Below are 17,619 nucleotides of genomic sequence, written 5' to 3' on the forward strand. Positions count from 1 at the left end.
ATTAAGCAATTAAACAATATTAAAGTTATCATTACACAAACAACGTGATTCAATTAAGAGAAGGTGTAACTATATGATAGGTAAAGACTAAAATAATGAATTTTAATGGACTTGGAGTTATGATAGTAATAGATGGGCTAAAATTTAAGTGTTGGACTTGAGAAAATGGTAAATTTAAAGACTTAGGTTACTTAAAATTTAACAAAATATTTATATTTTATTTATGAATAATATATAAATAATTGTAAACTTTATATATATAATTTATCGATTCGATTTGGTTATTTTTGTAGTTATTTTTATAGTAAAACCAAACCCAAACCAAACAGTATCGATTTTCAAATTTAAAACCAAACTTAACCAAATATCAATTTTTTTAATCGGATTGCGATTCGATTTGGTTTTTCAACCATAACCATGAACAACTCTGGGTATAATAGTAAACTTAGATAGTTTGTTAAAGAGCGTGAAATCTAAAATGGTGACATAAATAAGAAGAGAAGAGAAGAATGGAATATCTGTAATTAGTAATTAAAAATAGACTTCTGAGCAATTTGGAAAGGACATTAAAATGGTTGATAGAAGAGGAGAGATTGTAAGGCAACTTCAAATGTAGCGTGAAGTTGAATCATTTTATAATACTCTTGAGATACAGCCCTTGAGGTCAACAGCTAGCATTTAATAATGGATTACACAAGGCCAATGTGCATAATTTAGATACCACAGAAAATGTAAAAAGGAAAAGAGATTGAATTGTGTAGAACCCACCCACCCGCTCCTATTTGGTAGGAAAATAGCTTCTTACAGGAGATCAGCAACATTTGCTGGCAGCTCCTCAATAACAACGTTGTAAAATCTCTGAATATCAGACAGCATCCTCTCATCATCCTTTGTTACAAAGTTGATGGCCACACCCTTCCTACCAAACCTTCCACTGCGTCCAATACGATGAAGATAATTCTCAGGCTGAGTCGGGAGATCATAATTTATGACCAGCGAGACTTGTTGGACATCGATTCCTCGCGCCAAAAGATCAGTGGTGATGAGAACACGCGAGGACCCAGAACGGAATTCACGCATTATAATATCTCTAGTGTTCTGGTCCATGTCACCATGGGTAGCTGACACTGTATGGTCTCTGCTTCGCATCTTGTCTGTCAACCAGTCAACTTTGCGACGAGTATTCACAAAGATCACACTCTGGGTAATGGCTAATGTTTCATACAGGTCACACAGGGTTTCAAGCTTCCATTCTTCCTTGTCCACATTCACATAGAACTGCTTGATACCTTCTAACGTCAGCTCATCACGCTTCACAAGAATCCTCACAGGTTTGTTCATGAATTTTCTTGTGATTTCAAGTGCCTCAGGGGGCATAGTAGCAGAGAAGACACCAACCTGAATCTTAGGAGGCAAGAGCTGGAAAATATCATAGATCTGGAGACAAAGAATACAGGTGCATAAGTTTAGGGCAAATAAGCCATGTCGACACAACCACTGAGAAATGCAAATATGGGGTGTGGGTACTAATTTAGTTCATAGTAGAGGTAAATAGACTTTCAACACATTGAAGGGAAAAGGAAAGGATAAAAAAAGAAAATCAGACATCGGCAACAGTGCAAAGCTAAACAAAATTGTCATGTTGGATAAATGAAGTCAAATTTGATCTCAAAGAAAGGAAATAACACACAGAAAACAGAGATTTAATTCTTGCCCTCTTACTAATTTTTTTAACTTTGTACACTACAGCCATGTTTTCCCATCATATCCCCCTGGCACCCAACAATTGGACCATTCCTCGCAAGTCAAATTTTCACATACAATGGATAACCAACAAAAGGAAATATTTGTTGCATAACATCATAACAACTCAAATGTAAGAAAACATTTGTGGTTGGAGAACCCTTCATACAATAGACACATAAAAAGGATAAGGATGTACAAAGAAACATATGCACTCATACACAGGAGATATTGGTCAGAGGCAATTTTGAATCTAAAATAATTGACCTGATCCTTGAAGCCTCTAGAAAGCATTTCATCAGCCTCATCCAATACAAACATCTTTATATGATCAGGGCGAAGTGACTGTCTTCTCAGCATGTCAAATACACGTCCAGGTGTTCCCACAACAACATGAACACCACTTGAAAGGATGCGTTGATCCTCCCGAACACTGGTTCCTCCCACACAGGCATGTACCTTGACACCAAGGTAGTCACCTAGTGCCCTCATGACCTTTTCAATTTGTTGTGCAAGCTCCCGAGTAGGTGCCAAGACCAAAGCTTGACATTCCAGAAGTTCATAGTTAAGTTGCTGCAGAATTCCAGAACAAAATGTGGCAGTCTTCCCAGTTCCAGACTGAGCCTGTTGAATTACATCAAGACCTTTGCAAAAGGGTACAATTCCTCTTTGCTGGATTGCGGAGGGTTTCTCAAAACCTACATGAGAATAATCCAATGATAAGTACATTGTAACCTGATTAACAAATAGAACGATCCAAGAACAAAGAGAGTATCCCACTATAACAAGATTAATTATAGATTGAACAGGAATCTGAAGAGTAGGAGAGCTCATGTGTGAGCATTTCCTTTGTTTCCTTTTCTTTTTTGATTAATAAAGCAAAAGTATATTCATTCACACTGATCTAGAATCACAAAAGAACAACAGAGACCAGATGTTACATTGTATTACCACTTACAGTCCACCTAATGTGTGAATTAGTGAAGTAGACGAAAAAAGGGAAAAATGTTCCAACAAACCGTATGCATAAATGCCCCTGAGAAGGTTCTCCTGCAAACCCATGGCATCAAAACTATCATAAATCTCATCGTATGAGGTAAAGAAATCTTGGCCATCATCAGCTGAAAGCCTGCAGGGAAAGCCAGGTACATGCTCGAAAGGAATTCATAGGAGGAATAAATACAGAAAAAAGACCTTGTAGAAATGCATAAATAATAGGGTCCTGATACTTACAACTCATTCATTTTTGAGTCGAATTGACGAGCATCAAACTGTGATCCTTCTGGGGCTGAGCCTGCCATGACTGGAAAGCATTCAGAGAACATCAGCAACAAAGGATCACGGATAAAATTAAAAATTGACAAATCAATACAAGTTGGCTGAATGAATCACAAATGAGAAGGTTCTCATTGGTTCAGGTAAAAAGACCAATTTAGCACGAAGGAAAAATAAACTAGATATGAAGATAAAGTTTGGATTTCATATTTGTTTCCAGTGTTCCTTATACAAATGGCTATTCTAACCCTGGTTGTTCCAACCCATAATTTTGACCAACCATGAAAAAAGAATATTAACTTAAATGATTTGGTACAAATTGTCAGGTAAAAGAATCATAACTTGAAAAATAGAATGTGAAAGATGCCATTCCTCACTACGAATAATCAGTTGAAGAATCTAGAGTGCTTTATCAAACATGGGTCTTAACAAAACAACATTGAACAACTTATCTATGTGAGTTGTAGAGTGTTATAATTACAGAAAAGTAAGAGTGTTGAACGCAAAAGTAGTAACTACAATATTCATTTTCTGAAAAAACGAAAACAATCTAATCTTTCAAGTAGCAAAAATTGAACAACTTATATATTATGTCAGTGAACTGAATACGAAGATGAGTGCACCTGCCTGAAGAAGATGAGAAATTAGGGTTTGAGAGGGGCCGTCGAGTTTTGTCAAACACCAATCTTGTGCCAGGGTTCCTGCTAACCAAATCCTTCCCTTCTTTTTCTGCTGTTACCAATTTGCCCTCAACCTCTATTTCTATTTGTTCCAATTTTCTCCTTCAAAAAATACATGCTTGTTCATAATTATTCTTATTTCTTAAAATATTATTATCGCTTAATTCTATTTATATTATTTTGTCACAATGCTTTTAAATATTATTATTTTTTATTAAATTATTATTTATCTTAAATTCCTTTTTTTACATGTCATTGGTTACGTTCGTTACATTTTTTAATAATCGGTACATTTGTTAATACTCATTTTCATATTTTGCACAATCCAAAAATTCATTTCAAATATGTATAAGATTTCATACACAAATATTTTATTAACCGGTGGTTTTAGCCCGCGGTTTCAAGATCATGATATTGTACATGGTTTTCAATTTTCTATTTAAGCAATAACTTGGTCATTAAGTTAGGGCTGGTGGATAAAATTTTAGATATGGGATGTAATTTTTAGACTTTTTAGAATTTAAGAAATTCTTTTATTTTTCATTATTTTTTTCACCGGAATTGAGCGAGTCCACCACCCAAAAACCCCTTTTCCGTTTTTCGACAAAACCCAACTCACTACCTCCACACTCTTTTTTTTCTCGTCTTCCCCCCATCTCCTCGTTTTCCCTTTTATTCTCTCCAAACACTAAACACAACCAGACCTCCATCTTCTTCCTCCAACAGACCTAACTAATACCACCGAAAAACAACCAGCAAAACCACACCCAAACACCACCAGGAAAATCCCAACCCCATCTCTGACCAACAAACCAATCAATGATTGAACAACTCCTAACCCATTGGAGAACCAAACAGATCATCAATCTAATCGGAAATGGAGTTTTTCTTCACCAAACATCACCAAACTCGCACCTCCATAAATTAGTAGCTCAACGAACAAACCACAAGTTCAAACAACAATGCATCACCACTGTACAATCCTTTTCTCAATCTCTCATGTTGTTTATTTTTGTTTTGTCTTGTTAATGATATCATTGGAATTTATTATCCGGTGGAGTATATCTATTGTGTTGTGCCATCGTTACACTTGTTAATGTTTCAATTTTCCTTATTAATTTACTTGATTGATGACTGCTCATATATTTCTTTTTATCAAACTTGTTGATATTACTCATTTCTTTCAATTTTGGTTTCATCTTGCACTGTTCTTGACTTTTCCAATAATGGATGACCTTTTTTCAGAATCCCCTTCTCTCTCCATTTGAGTTGTTTATTATTATTTGACATTGTTTCTTTCCATACTTATTTATTTACTTACTTATTATATTCTTCATATATTTTGTTTCATTTACATGAGTTCAATGGCCAATGAAACAAATCTTTCCGTCTGTTTTCGAGGCCTCCTTATTTTAAAAGACGAAAATTTAGTTTAAGTTCACATTCTTTTGTATGTTAAACTGGTCAATGAAGAAATTACCATCGATTTCCAAGGTCTCCCATGCTAAATTTTTAAGTTATTATTTGATTCATTTATTTTTATTCGTATTTATTTATTACTAAAACTTTTACTAAGTGTCTTTACAGGTACCTGGAGTTATTTGCCATTGAAGCTATACAAATGAAGTTAGAATCATATTTTTTACTCAATATTTTGTATATTTCGATGTTAGGCAAATTTTAGGTCGTTTCTTATATTGTTGTTTGTTCTATTAGTTGTGTATATCAGATGTTTATTATACTTGTATATTATTTTTATCCCCTCCTCAATTTGAAAAAATGAATTCAGTCGGGACCCACCATTGTGGGTTTCGAAGGATGCCTAACCCCTTCCCTTCGGAATAACTTGAACCCCTTACCTAGAATCTATTGGTCTCATAGACATTCTTTTAAGTTAATTAATTAATTGGTTTCTTAGTTTTCCCTAAAATTAGGTGGCGACTCCCTTTTACTCCCCTTTCCCTTTTAAAATTCTTTTATATTCTTTTAAAATTGAATTATTTTTTTGAGTCACCGTGATGTTGCGCCCTCTCAAAGGATGTCAACAGTAGCTATTCCTATATTTTTCTGACTTATTTTTATGTGCATTGATATAAACAAAGGATAAAATAGTAAAATTGATCAATCTATTAATAATTTCTTAATCATCGTGTAAAATAGAAAGTGTTCATCTAATATGGGGCGGAGGAAGTACTTCCTATCTAAATTGACATTTCAAAGAATGGAAAAGGGCCTAGAATACCCTTGAACAATGAAAAATTGTATAAAATTACTACGTCTATCTATTAGTATTCAAATACCCCCCAACGTCTACCTTTAGGCCTCATATTGCCTTTTTTTATGATTTTTAATTTAAACTCAAATAATAAACTAATTAATGATGTATCGATCATTTATTGGTCACATTTAATTAACCTATACTAATTTAACAACCCATCCACCCCAAATTAGTTATTGTGTCTAAAGTTGGAATGTAGACCAGGCCAAATGAAGAATCTCATACCCATTTAAGGATCATCAACAATGCATTTCTCTAATACTTCATCAACACATCGAGCATCATCTAGTTTAGACCTAACTACGCTCAGTGTTATCTCCATATTGATGTAGCCTAAACTTCACCTTTTTATGACATTTAAGCGGTCAATGTAAAATGCAGTAACCCAGTTAGGATGAGGTCAAATCCCATAGAGAGCGTATGTAACACCCCAAATTCGAAAGAGGGTAAAATAGCAAAAATTGAGAAGTTGCAGGTGCCAGCCACGAGGACCAACCACGACCCGTGGGTAGGACCACAAACTGTAGGTGGGGGTCTGTGGACTAGCACCCAAAACCTGCCCAAAGGTCACGGAACCACGACCTGACCAACAAACCGTCGGTCAGACCATGATCCGTGGTCCCAGACCCCAATTCCAACTTTCTAACCCCAAACGATGGACACCCAGGACGGACCATTGGTCAGACCACGGTCCGTCGACCAGGGCGTGGGTCAGGGTCGACAGTTTAATTTTTAGGGGTAGTTGGGTCTTTTCCTAATTATTTTATATTGATACTACGTCGTTTTGCCTATGTCTAGGACCCTATATGAGTGATTTTAACCTTTAAATTAGTTCATTCAATTCATTCTCCTAAAATTCTAAAAGAAGACCAAAGCTCTTCCTCTCCAAATATTTCTCTCTCTAGAAGTTGCAGAAGAAAGGTGAAGCTAGGGCTCAAGGTTAAGTCTCCATTCTCCAATTGCTTGTGGGCTTTGATAACAAGGTATGATAGCCTTATTCATCCATGGAGCCCCTAAGAACCCCCAATTGAAAAGGTAGAATTCCCCAATTTGAGTTAGGATTTTCTTTTAAGTGGTGGGTATTGATGGATGTTGATCCAATTGATTGGGTAGTGATTGCTTATGCATGAATTTAGTAGAATACATATTTTTAGGATGAACTTACATGTACCCATTCTTAACCCATGTTTCTAAGATGAATTTGATATAAATGTGTTTGAATCATGAAAGGAGAATTTATGGGTTAGATGTATTCTTATAGAATGAATGAGATACATTATGAATTTCTTTGAGAGTGAAGCATGTATGGAGATTATGAGATGTATTGCTTTGAGAGTGAAGAATGTTTGAAGATTATGAGATGTATTGCTTTGAGAGTGAAACATGTATGAAGATTATGAGATGCATTGATTTGAGAGTGAAACATGTGTTATGAATTGTTGATCATTGATGTGATTGTTGTGGAAGGGATAGTTCCCATGTGATTTGCTTATGTATGAATGTGAAAAGGCTTTCTCACATTGAATGATTCTAGGTTGAAATGAGTGCTCACCTAAAATGAATCTAGGCTAATAGACTAAGCAATTGATGAGGCTAGAGGCGATTACCCTTGACCTCTAAATGAAAAGGATAAGAGGCGACCACCCTTATTTCTTAATGTTGAACAAGAGGCGACTGCCCACATTCCTATAATGATTATTGGACATGGAGGCGAGTACCCATGATCCTTATATAATGATATGGAGGTGCGTACCCGTGTCATATGATGTTGGGCATAGAGGATGATCCCATAAGATGGACATGGAGGCAATTTCCTTCAACATCTTCACATTCTGGATCATTTGACGGTATAGTACTGCTTCACAGAACTATTCGGCGAAGCGTCGACTGCTCCATTCATTGCCTTTTTGATCCTGTTCCTTCAAGGCTTCGCACACTGGAACAAAGGGCGGAGTAAATCTCTTCGATGAATCGTCAAGTGTGCTTGGCGATGCTCGGGCTTAAACTTCTTCGTTCTTTTCAGCTTTTTTGTTCCTTTATGAGCGCCTAAATGTCCATGCTTTCACTAAAACTTCAAATACCTGAAACTTAAGAGTTTTCATAAGATATTTAGACAAAATAAGCATTCGAGGACACTATTCTTATCAAAATAATGCCCTAAATGAGTCCAATTTGTGGACTCATCAACACCCCCAACTTAAACTTTTGCTTGTCCTCAAGCAAACTAAAGTTCAGCCGTTTATAAAGGGTGTCTCAAATAGTGCTACACAAGACTCAATCATCAGTGCACACGACAAGACCCAATTACTTATGCAAGGATTAATTGTGTACTCAAAGATTCAAGTTGTGACACACCATTACCAAAGATTCTCATGCTCGCAATACTTGCTACTTGTGCAAGTTCAAGCTCAACAAAAAGTATCTAAATGCCCTCACATGAAGAATGATTCCATATTCACACACAGAGGTTAATCAATTCAAAATCAGGAATCCGATGAAACGCTCACACTAAAAAAGAGGAACACAATGTGTGAGAAATATATATGGGAAAAATATTATTGAATTGTTATTCTAATAATTACATAGAGAACCCTATTTATAGACACTATATAATACAATTCCTTACCAAATAGGAGACTATAAACTATTCCTAGTTTGTGTAGGATTGTGTTTTCCTATTCTATTCTAACACTCCCCCTCAAGCTGGTGCATACAAATTATATGTACCTAGCTTGTTTCAAATGTAATTAATATGAGGACCGGTAAGAGACTTTGTGAAGATATCTGCAAGTTGATCATTTGACTTCACAAATTTGGTAACAATATCTCCTGAGAGTATCTTTTCTCTTACAAAGTGACAATCAATCTCAATGTGCTTAGTCCTCTCATGAAACACTAGATTTGATGCGATATGAAGGGCCGCTTGATTATCACTCACAAGTTCCATATGACCGGTTTCTCCAAACTTCAGTTCTCCAAGCAACTGTTTGATCCAAACTAGCTCACAAGTTGCTACAACCATTGCTCGATATTCTGCTTCTGCACTGGATACATTTTGTTTCTTACTCTTCCATGACACCAAATTACCTCCAACTAAGACACAATATCCGGATGTAGAACGTCTATCACAGGGCGATCCTGCCCAATCAGCGTTTGTATACCCGGTGATATTCTCATGGTCTTGATCCTCGAAGAGTAGTCCTTTACCAGGAGCTGACTTTATCTATCGCAGAATACGAACAACTACATCCCAATGACTATCACAATGAGAAGTCATAAACTGACTTACAACACTCACAGGAAAAGAGATGTCCAGTCTAGTCACAGTGAGGTAATTCAACTTTCCAACCAACCGTCTATACCTTTCAGGATTACTGAGTTGCTCCCCCTGTCCTGGAAGGAGTTTAACATTCGGATCCATAGGAGTGTCAATGGGTTTACATCCCATCATTCCTATCTCCTCAAGAATGTCTAAAGCATACTTGCGTTGAGAAATAACAATACCTGATCTAGACTGAGCAACCTTAATAACAAGAAAATACTTCAATCTGCCAAGGTCTTTAGTTTGGAAATGCTGAAAGAGATACTGTTTCAAATTAGCGATACCAACTTGATCATTGCCGGTGATAACGATATTATCAACGTAAACAACCAAATAAATACACAGATTTGCTGTTGAATGCCGACAAAAACAGAGTGATCAGCGCCACTACGAGTCATGCCAAACTTTTGAATAACTGTGCTGAACTTTCCAAACCAAGCTCGAGGAGACTGTTTTAGACCGTATAGTGACCGACGCAATCGACATACAAGGCTTCTAGACTCCCCCTGAGCAACAAAACCAGGTGGTTGCTCCATATAGACTTCTTCCTCAAGATCACCATGCAGAAAAACATTCTTAATGTCCAATTGATGAAGAGGCCAATGACGAACGACCGCCATAGATAGAAAAAGACGGACTGGTGCTATTTTGGCCATAGGAGAGGAAGTGTCACTATAATCTAGCCCAAATATCTGAGTGTACCCTTTAGCAACAAGGCGAGCCTTAAGCCGATCGACTTGACCATCTGGACCAATTTTGACCGCATAAACCCAACGACAATCAACAATAGACTTACCTGTAGGAAGGGAGACAGGCTCCCAAGTACCACTCGAATGTAAAGCAGACATCTCGTCAATCATAGCCTGCCTCCATCCAGAATGAGAAAGTACTTCTCTTGTAGTCTTAGGGATGGAAATAGAGGACAAAGATGATACAAAGGCATAATGGGGTGAAGATAAACGATGATAACTCAAGAAAGTATAATGGGGATTAGTATTTTGAGTAGATCGTATACCTTTTTGAAGTGCAATCGATTGGCTAGCAGGGGCAAGGCCACAATAGGAGCAGGGTCCGGCGCATGACATTAATCATTTGAGACTATTGCTGGACGAGGACGTCGATGATAAGTTAGGAGTGGTGGCATTATAACTGGAGATGGAGAAGATAACGTAGGTCCCTCAAAAGTCGGTACAGGTAAGACCTGAGGTATGGGTAAGACCTCAGAGATATCAAGATGATCAGAAGATGTGTAGTAAGGTTGAGATTCAAAGAATGTTACATCAGCAGACATAAAATATCGGCGGAGATCATGTGAATAACAACGATACCCTTTTTGAACTCGAGAGTAACCAAGAAAGACACATTTAAGAGCACGAGGGGCTAATTTATCTTTTCCTGGGGCTAAGTTATGAACAAAACATGTGCTCCCAAATACACGAGAAGGGATAGAATAGAGATGTGACTGTGGATATAGTATGGAATGTGGAACCTGATTCGAAATAGAAGATGAGGGCATTCTATTAATTAAATAGCAAGATGAAAGGACTGCATCACCCCAAAAACGCAACGGAACATGGGATTCAATGAGGAGAGTGCGAGCAGTCTCAATGAGATGCCTATTCTTTCTTTTCGCTACACCATTTTATTGAGGAGTGTATGGACAAGATGTTTGGTGAATAATTCCTTGGTGAGACATAAACTCCTGAAACTGGGATGATAAGTATTCTAAGGCATTATCACTACGAAAAGTACGAATAGAAACACCAAACTGATTTTTTATTTCAGCAAAGAAACTTTTGAATATAGAAAATAACTCAGAACGATCTTTCATTAAGAAAACCCAAGTACATCTCAAACAATCATCAATGAAACTAACAAAATAACGAAATCCTAAGGTGGAACTAACTCTACTAGGACCCTAAAAATCAGAATGAACTAATGAAAAAATAGACTCTAAACGACCCTCAGTACCACGTGAAAATGTGGCACGAGTGTGTTTCCCAAATTGACACGACTCACAATCTAATTTGGACAAACTAGATAAGCTAGGCACCATCTGTTGCAGTTTAGATAGACTCGGATGTCCCAAACGTTTGTGAATGAGGTTCGGAGGATCTGCAACAGAGCATGCTATGAAGGAATTTAAAGAGGTAAGATAGTAAAGGCCTTGTGATTCATGTCCTGTGCCAATCGTCTGTCCCGTACTGCGGTCCTGCATGAGAAAAAAATCATCAAAAAAGGTTATGCCACAATGTAGGGCACGTGTCAAACGACTAACAGATGCTAGATTAAAAGGGGAACCAGGGACATAAAGAACAGAGTCTAGAGTGACAGAAGATAAGGGTGTGGCTTTTCCAACCCCTTTTGGTTTTCTTTGTATCCCATTGGCCAAAGTAATAACAGGAAGAGATTGTGAATAAACAATATATGACAGAAGTGATTTGTTACCAGAAACATGATCAGAAGTGCCCGAGTCCATAACCCATGATCCATGAGTATTAGACTGTGAAACAAAATCAAAAGAATTACCCGCAACAACATCATGTTGAACAATCGAAGCTACTTGTGGAGACGTTTGCTTACTTGCTCGATATTGAAGGAACTCATCATATTTTGATTGAGCAATATGACCATTATGGGATGGTCGATCAGGCGGAGCAACAAATGCTTCTTGTGAAGATGTATGCTTACTTGCACGATTACGAAGGAACTCATTATATTCCTTTAGAGTAATAGGATCATAACTGGGTGGTGGACCATGCAAATTATGACATATGTCACGAGTGTGTCCAGACTTATGACAATAACTACACTTGGATCGAGGTTTTCCAAGACGACCTCCTCCTCATCGATCCTCCATATATTGATATACTCATTTTTCTATGGTTTGAGATGCGAGAGCAGAGGAATCAAAGGTCGGTGATGAAACTACTTTGTGGCTGCGAGGCACGACAATACGAAGTAGACGAGAGAATAATTCATCAACTGTAGGAATTGTAGGACTAGCTAAAATATGATCACGCACTGAATCATGGTCAGTAGATAGTCCAATAAGTGTAAGAACTAGAAACAACGTCTGTCTGTGTTCTTGTTGTTTGTCCACATTTGTAGTGATTGGCATAACGTGTCAAATTCCTCCATGACTGATTGTACTTGACCCAAGTAAGTAGACATGTCGGATTCTTGTTTCTTTAAGCTAGTCATTCTAGATATCACATCATAGAATCAAGATATATCATTAGTATATAAAGTACGAGCCTTTTCCCAAACTGAATAACATGTTTGGGATGAGCGAAACAAGGGCATCAACTTGGAATCGATAGATCGCCATATGAGACTACATAATTGAGCATCAACCTTCTCCCATTGTGCTTTGACATTATTATCTATCTCACTAGCCTTTTCCTTTTCATCTACCACACAAGTATTATTGGTTAAGTGATCATGAACACCTTGCCCCTTGCACCATAACTCAACCGAGGAAGCCCAGGCTAAATAGTTTGAGCTTCCCATTAATGGTTCTGAAGTGATCATAGCACTTGAACTACCTATATTCTTGGAGCCAAAAATATCAATCCCTAAAGACATATTATGAATTTAGAGAGAGGAAAACAAATAAAAAAATAAGGCTGGTCCTGGTCAGAATCTGGAAAAAAAAAAGGGTGCAGTCGCCGGAAATTAGGTCTGACTGCCCGAAATTGGTCGGAATAAGAAAATAAATATACAGTCTGCCTCGGAATGGAGAGGCAACCTCAATGAAAAAAAAATTGGTCGAAAAACTGGCCGAAATAGGTCTCACGCGCCGGCGCGTGGATTTGTCAACTCACCGGAGAAATTCTTCCGGCGGCGCGTGACGGAGCGTGTAACACTGGTTTCCGGCGGGGATGATTGGGGTTTGCTCGCCGGGAAGTTTCTCAGCAAGTGGTGGTGTTAATTTTTGAAAAACAGTGACGGAAAATATTAATTACCTGGACGACCACTAGGTTACCCGAAAAAAAATGTGTGATTTTTCTCTCACAATTGCTCTGATACCATGTGAGAAATATATATGGGAAAAATATTATTGAATTGTTGTTCTAATAATTACATAGAGAATCCTATTTATAGACACTATATAATACAATTCCTTACCAAATAGGAGACTATAAACTATTCCTAGTTTGTGTAGGATTGTGTTTTCCTATTCTATTCTAACACATGTTATCACCCATAGGTTTGCCTTTACTTTCCGATCGAATTTTGATTCGGTTTACTCAAGATAAAAAAGGTCTTTCTAAGGATTGTAATGGGAATGAGTGCAAAGGTATGGTCATTTAGGCATAGTGGCTCCTTCCTCGTGGGATGCAGTATTCTCAAGAAATTCCTTTATTTTCCTTTATCAATTCTTTTTTAGTGCTTCTAAGTCACCCTTTTTTATTCTCCTCCATGGATTGCTTAAAACCCGATTCCCTTTGTACTTTATTCAACATTTCATTTTTTTTTGTTTATTTTTTTGAATTGAATTAAATTTAAGGATTTCCATTTTTAAGCAATACCATGGGTTATGGGGGACATTTCTTGCACTTCTTGACTTCTCCTTTTCCCTTTCACCACACCCCCAACTTAGGCTTTTGGCCTACGTTGGCTATTCACTAAACTAGAACTCAAAAGGATTATAGGTAGTGGTTCAAGTATGGTCTAGGGTTCATCAAGGTTCTTGCGAAGAAAGGCAAGGCTCAAAGGGTGTTCAAAAGAGTTTCACACACTCACGAGTAGGCCACAAAAGAGGTATATGCCAAATTTGGCTCACATTCTTTAAAGTTGCCTAAGATCATATCAAGAGGACACCTTTCTAAATCAATCATACTAACAGGGTAAATTCTAGGTTTATTCATGTAAGTTTCAAAGCAAGCTAATCAAACAAGGCATCAACATTTAAGTCAAACAAGACTACACACTTTCGCTTGTGTGCAATGATCATTACAAGAGAATTAGTTCAATAAATGGCTAATCACAACGAGTTCACATATTGTCCACACAACTTCATTTAGCCTCATCGTAGCCGTACATTCATGTGCGTTCAATTGAGAGCACTATTTAAGTCATCGGTATTGATCAAAATCGAGACTCAAATTTTTGAGAAAGAACAACCACATTCAACTCACGAGGGGTGGCAAAAATGTGCAAAAAATTCAAAATTTTTTGGAAGGGTCAAAATCATTTTGCAATTAAAAGTAAACGGAGCCACGAGCTCAAACATCGACAGAAAAGCAGTTATTATCACAATTATGAACATAACAACCCAAATATATACAAAACATGAATGGGCCTCACCCCACCACAAATAAAAAGTAATTTGTTCTCAAATGCAGGTAATACGAAATCAAGAGGCAAGAAAAAGAAAGATACAGAGGGAGGTGAAGAAGGGATCCTGGCTAATTGGTTGCTCCATCTGTCTGGACATTAATGCTTTGGCTTGCAAAAACCGTCCACTTGGCGAAGTTAGACAAAGGGGTAACTCATTTGACGGAACGCTGACTGTGGGTTTATCCGCCGAAGGTTACAAAACCGCTGCTATACGAGGGTCCCTACGGAGAATTCTATCATGGTCGCCAAAATGATCGGTGATTTGCCAATGATTTCCAACTGTCGCCGAGTTTTACAGACTCCGAATTTTGAAGATATCTTGAGTCAAACGGCGGAATAGAATTGATCACCGAAATGATCAGTGATTCGCCAATGATTTCCAACTGTCGCCGAGTCTTACAGACTTCGGATTTTGAAGATATCTTGAGTCAAATGGCAGAATAGAATTGATCGCTGGAATTTTCAGCGATTCGCCAACTGTAACTGTTGCTCGCCCTTTTGCACGTTTTGATGGCCTTCCACACTTTAGTCTATAAAACTAGCACACTATTATTTAACCAATACGTAAAATAGAACATAACAAAGTGTTTTGGGTTACCTCCCAAACAATGCCTTGGTTAACGTCGTGGCACAAAGCAAGTCAAAGACTACTCTTCGTCCTCAGAATCACCCATGGTGTAGTTAGGTGAGTCCTCGGTGAATGGTGGGTATTGACCTATCATCAAATAGTTTATCTGAGAATCTTGCAGCTGAATTGTCATGGAGTTTGCGGTGGTCGTTTCATTTAGCATTTCAATGTTGTCTTTCATGCCATTCAACTTCTTGTCTTGTTCTTCGAGTTTTCGCTAAATGATTGAAAGGGCATCTTTTTCCACACTCCCATGTTTCTTTCCATATTTACACTCTCGAAGGGAGAGGTCCTTCTCCCTCTCTCGGGCTTGTTCTTCCAATCCAATCAACCGTTTAGATAAGACATCTACTTGCGCCACCAATTTCTCCCATTCGTATTTATTTTGAGTTTCTTTTATGGCTTTGACCATATTGTCAAGTAGTGTTGCGATAACTTCGTAGGGTTGGTTTAGCATTCCGCCTTCAAAAAGATGCTGAGCTATGCATCTATTTTCATGTTCAAGACCCCGATAAAAGCAATCTAACAGTGTCTTATTAGTCATTCCATGGGATTAGCATGTTTGTAATATTGCTTTGAACCGTAGCCACATTTCTAGAATTGTTTACTCTCCTGCTTATTTGAATATTAGTAGATTATCCCTGAGGTTCAATAGTTTCAGGAGAGGTTGATCTGTGTGACACCCATAGTGCTTATCCATTCTTGTTTCCCTGCTCTGATATTCAGACAAGCAAAACAAAACTACACCTAAAATTAGTAACGCTAAACTAAGAAAAATCAAGAATTCTACTTAACTAGGAATTCCTAAATAACACCATTCCCCGACAGCGACACTATTTTGATGCTTATCGTGGACAACGACACTAACCTATGGTATGAGTGTCTACGAGCGTCGATCGTATAGTAACCCAACTAAAGGTTGGGGTTGGGTCCCAAAGGAGTGGTTTTGAGAATTGATAGAAAAATAAAATTATGCTATAACTAGTTGTACCTAAAGATATTAATGAGTAAAAACATAGTAAATAAAAGGGGGTGAAACTAAAGTGTCAAATATCGATTTGGGGTTTTTTGTCCCAAGTAGTAAAAATAGCAAACATTAACAAGAAAATCAAGTATGAGGAAATGTTCTGAGGGTTTGACCGCAATTCAAGTTGAGATAAGTAGTTGGGTATATGCTTTTGAATGGAAATTTGTAAGATAATAGTGACTAGGCTATGCTTTAAATGGAAATAAGTTCCCTCTCGGGGAACTTACCCCGTTTCAAATGCGTTCCTCTCGGACATCCATTTTCCACATGAAGACCAGCCTATGCCTTACCCCACTCACTCTTTCGAGCTGAGTGTTTGGATACAAGACTAAGGCTCACCCTATCAGGCTAAAACCTCATGTCGACCCACTCCTTAGGCCATCCGTCTAGTGGTCTTGGTTTTGCGACCTTCTTCTCGGGCAAGCCGAAAACACATGGGTGACTTTGTATTTGCAACTACAAACCCTTTAGATTAAACCACAACCACTAGGTGAAATCACCATTAAATTACATCTAACCTATCTGCAAGCAAGACCCAACAATAATATAAACACATATTTGGAAAATCACACCCCAAGAATGGGGGTTTTAGCCACACATCAAGAAATAACAAAATACACCTAAAATGATACTAAAATCAAATAGGTATAAGAAATTAAACCTTGATTTAAGCAAATAAAGAAGAATGGAGAAGACCTATTTCCAACTTGGGGAAGATGAAATCCTTCTTTCTTCAAATCTCCCAAAAACCCTCTCCAAACTTGAGAGAAAAATATCCAAAAAGTACTATTCTATTCTGAAAATTAAAATAAAAGTTTGACTCCTTAAAAATTAATAACAAGTTTAGTATTTATAGACTTCAGAATATAGCCCTGGCGGATTTTTCGGTGAAGTTAATCGATGTCGCCGAATGACTCGGCGACTCGCCCTTCTTCTGTTTCATCACTGTTTCATGCTTTCCTTCAGCATCTTCATGTTCTGGACCATTGGCAGTATAGTACTGCATCACGGAACTATTCGGCGAAGCGTCGACTGCTCCTTTCATCGCCTTTTTGATCCTGTTCCTTCCGGGTTTTGCATACTGGAACAAAGGGCGGAGTAAATCCCTTCGGTGAATCGCCAAGTGTGCTTGGCGATGCTTGGGCTTCAACTTTATCGTTCTTTTCAGCCTTCTTGTTCCTTTTTGCGCCTAAGTGTCCATGCTTTCACTAAAACTTCAAATACCTGAAACTTAAGAGTTTTCATTAGATATTTAGACAAAATAAGCATTCGAGGACACTATTCTTATTAAAATAAAGCCCTAAATGAGTCCAATTTGTG

The 17,619-nt window shown here is 37.6% G+C and overlaps 1 protein-coding gene across 1 annotated transcript; it reads right to left on the reverse strand.

Moving 5' to 3' along the window:
* Positions 1-613: 613 nt before the first annotated feature.
* Positions 614-3,673, reverse strand: LOC125867132 (eukaryotic initiation factor 4A-15). The gene is made up of 5 exons (XM_049547564.1): positions 3,651-3,673; positions 2,977-3,048; positions 2,763-2,872; positions 2,011-2,441; positions 614-1,437 (listed from the first exon to the last, which is right to left on the reverse strand). Exons 2-5 carry the CDS (start codon positions 3,042-3,044, stop codon positions 802-804), a joined length of 1,245 nt encoding a protein of 414 aa, XP_049403521.1. The 5' UTR covers positions 3,045-3,048; positions 3,651-3,673; the 3' UTR covers positions 614-801.
* Between the last annotated feature and the right edge of the window lie 13,946 nt (positions 3,674-17,619).

This window comes from Solanum stenotomum, chromosome 6, assembly GCF_019186545.1.
Source record: "Solanum stenotomum isolate F172 chromosome 6, ASM1918654v1, whole genome shotgun sequence".
Lineage (NCBI taxonomy): Eukaryota > Viridiplantae > Streptophyta > Magnoliopsida > Solanales > Solanaceae > Solanum > Solanum stenotomum.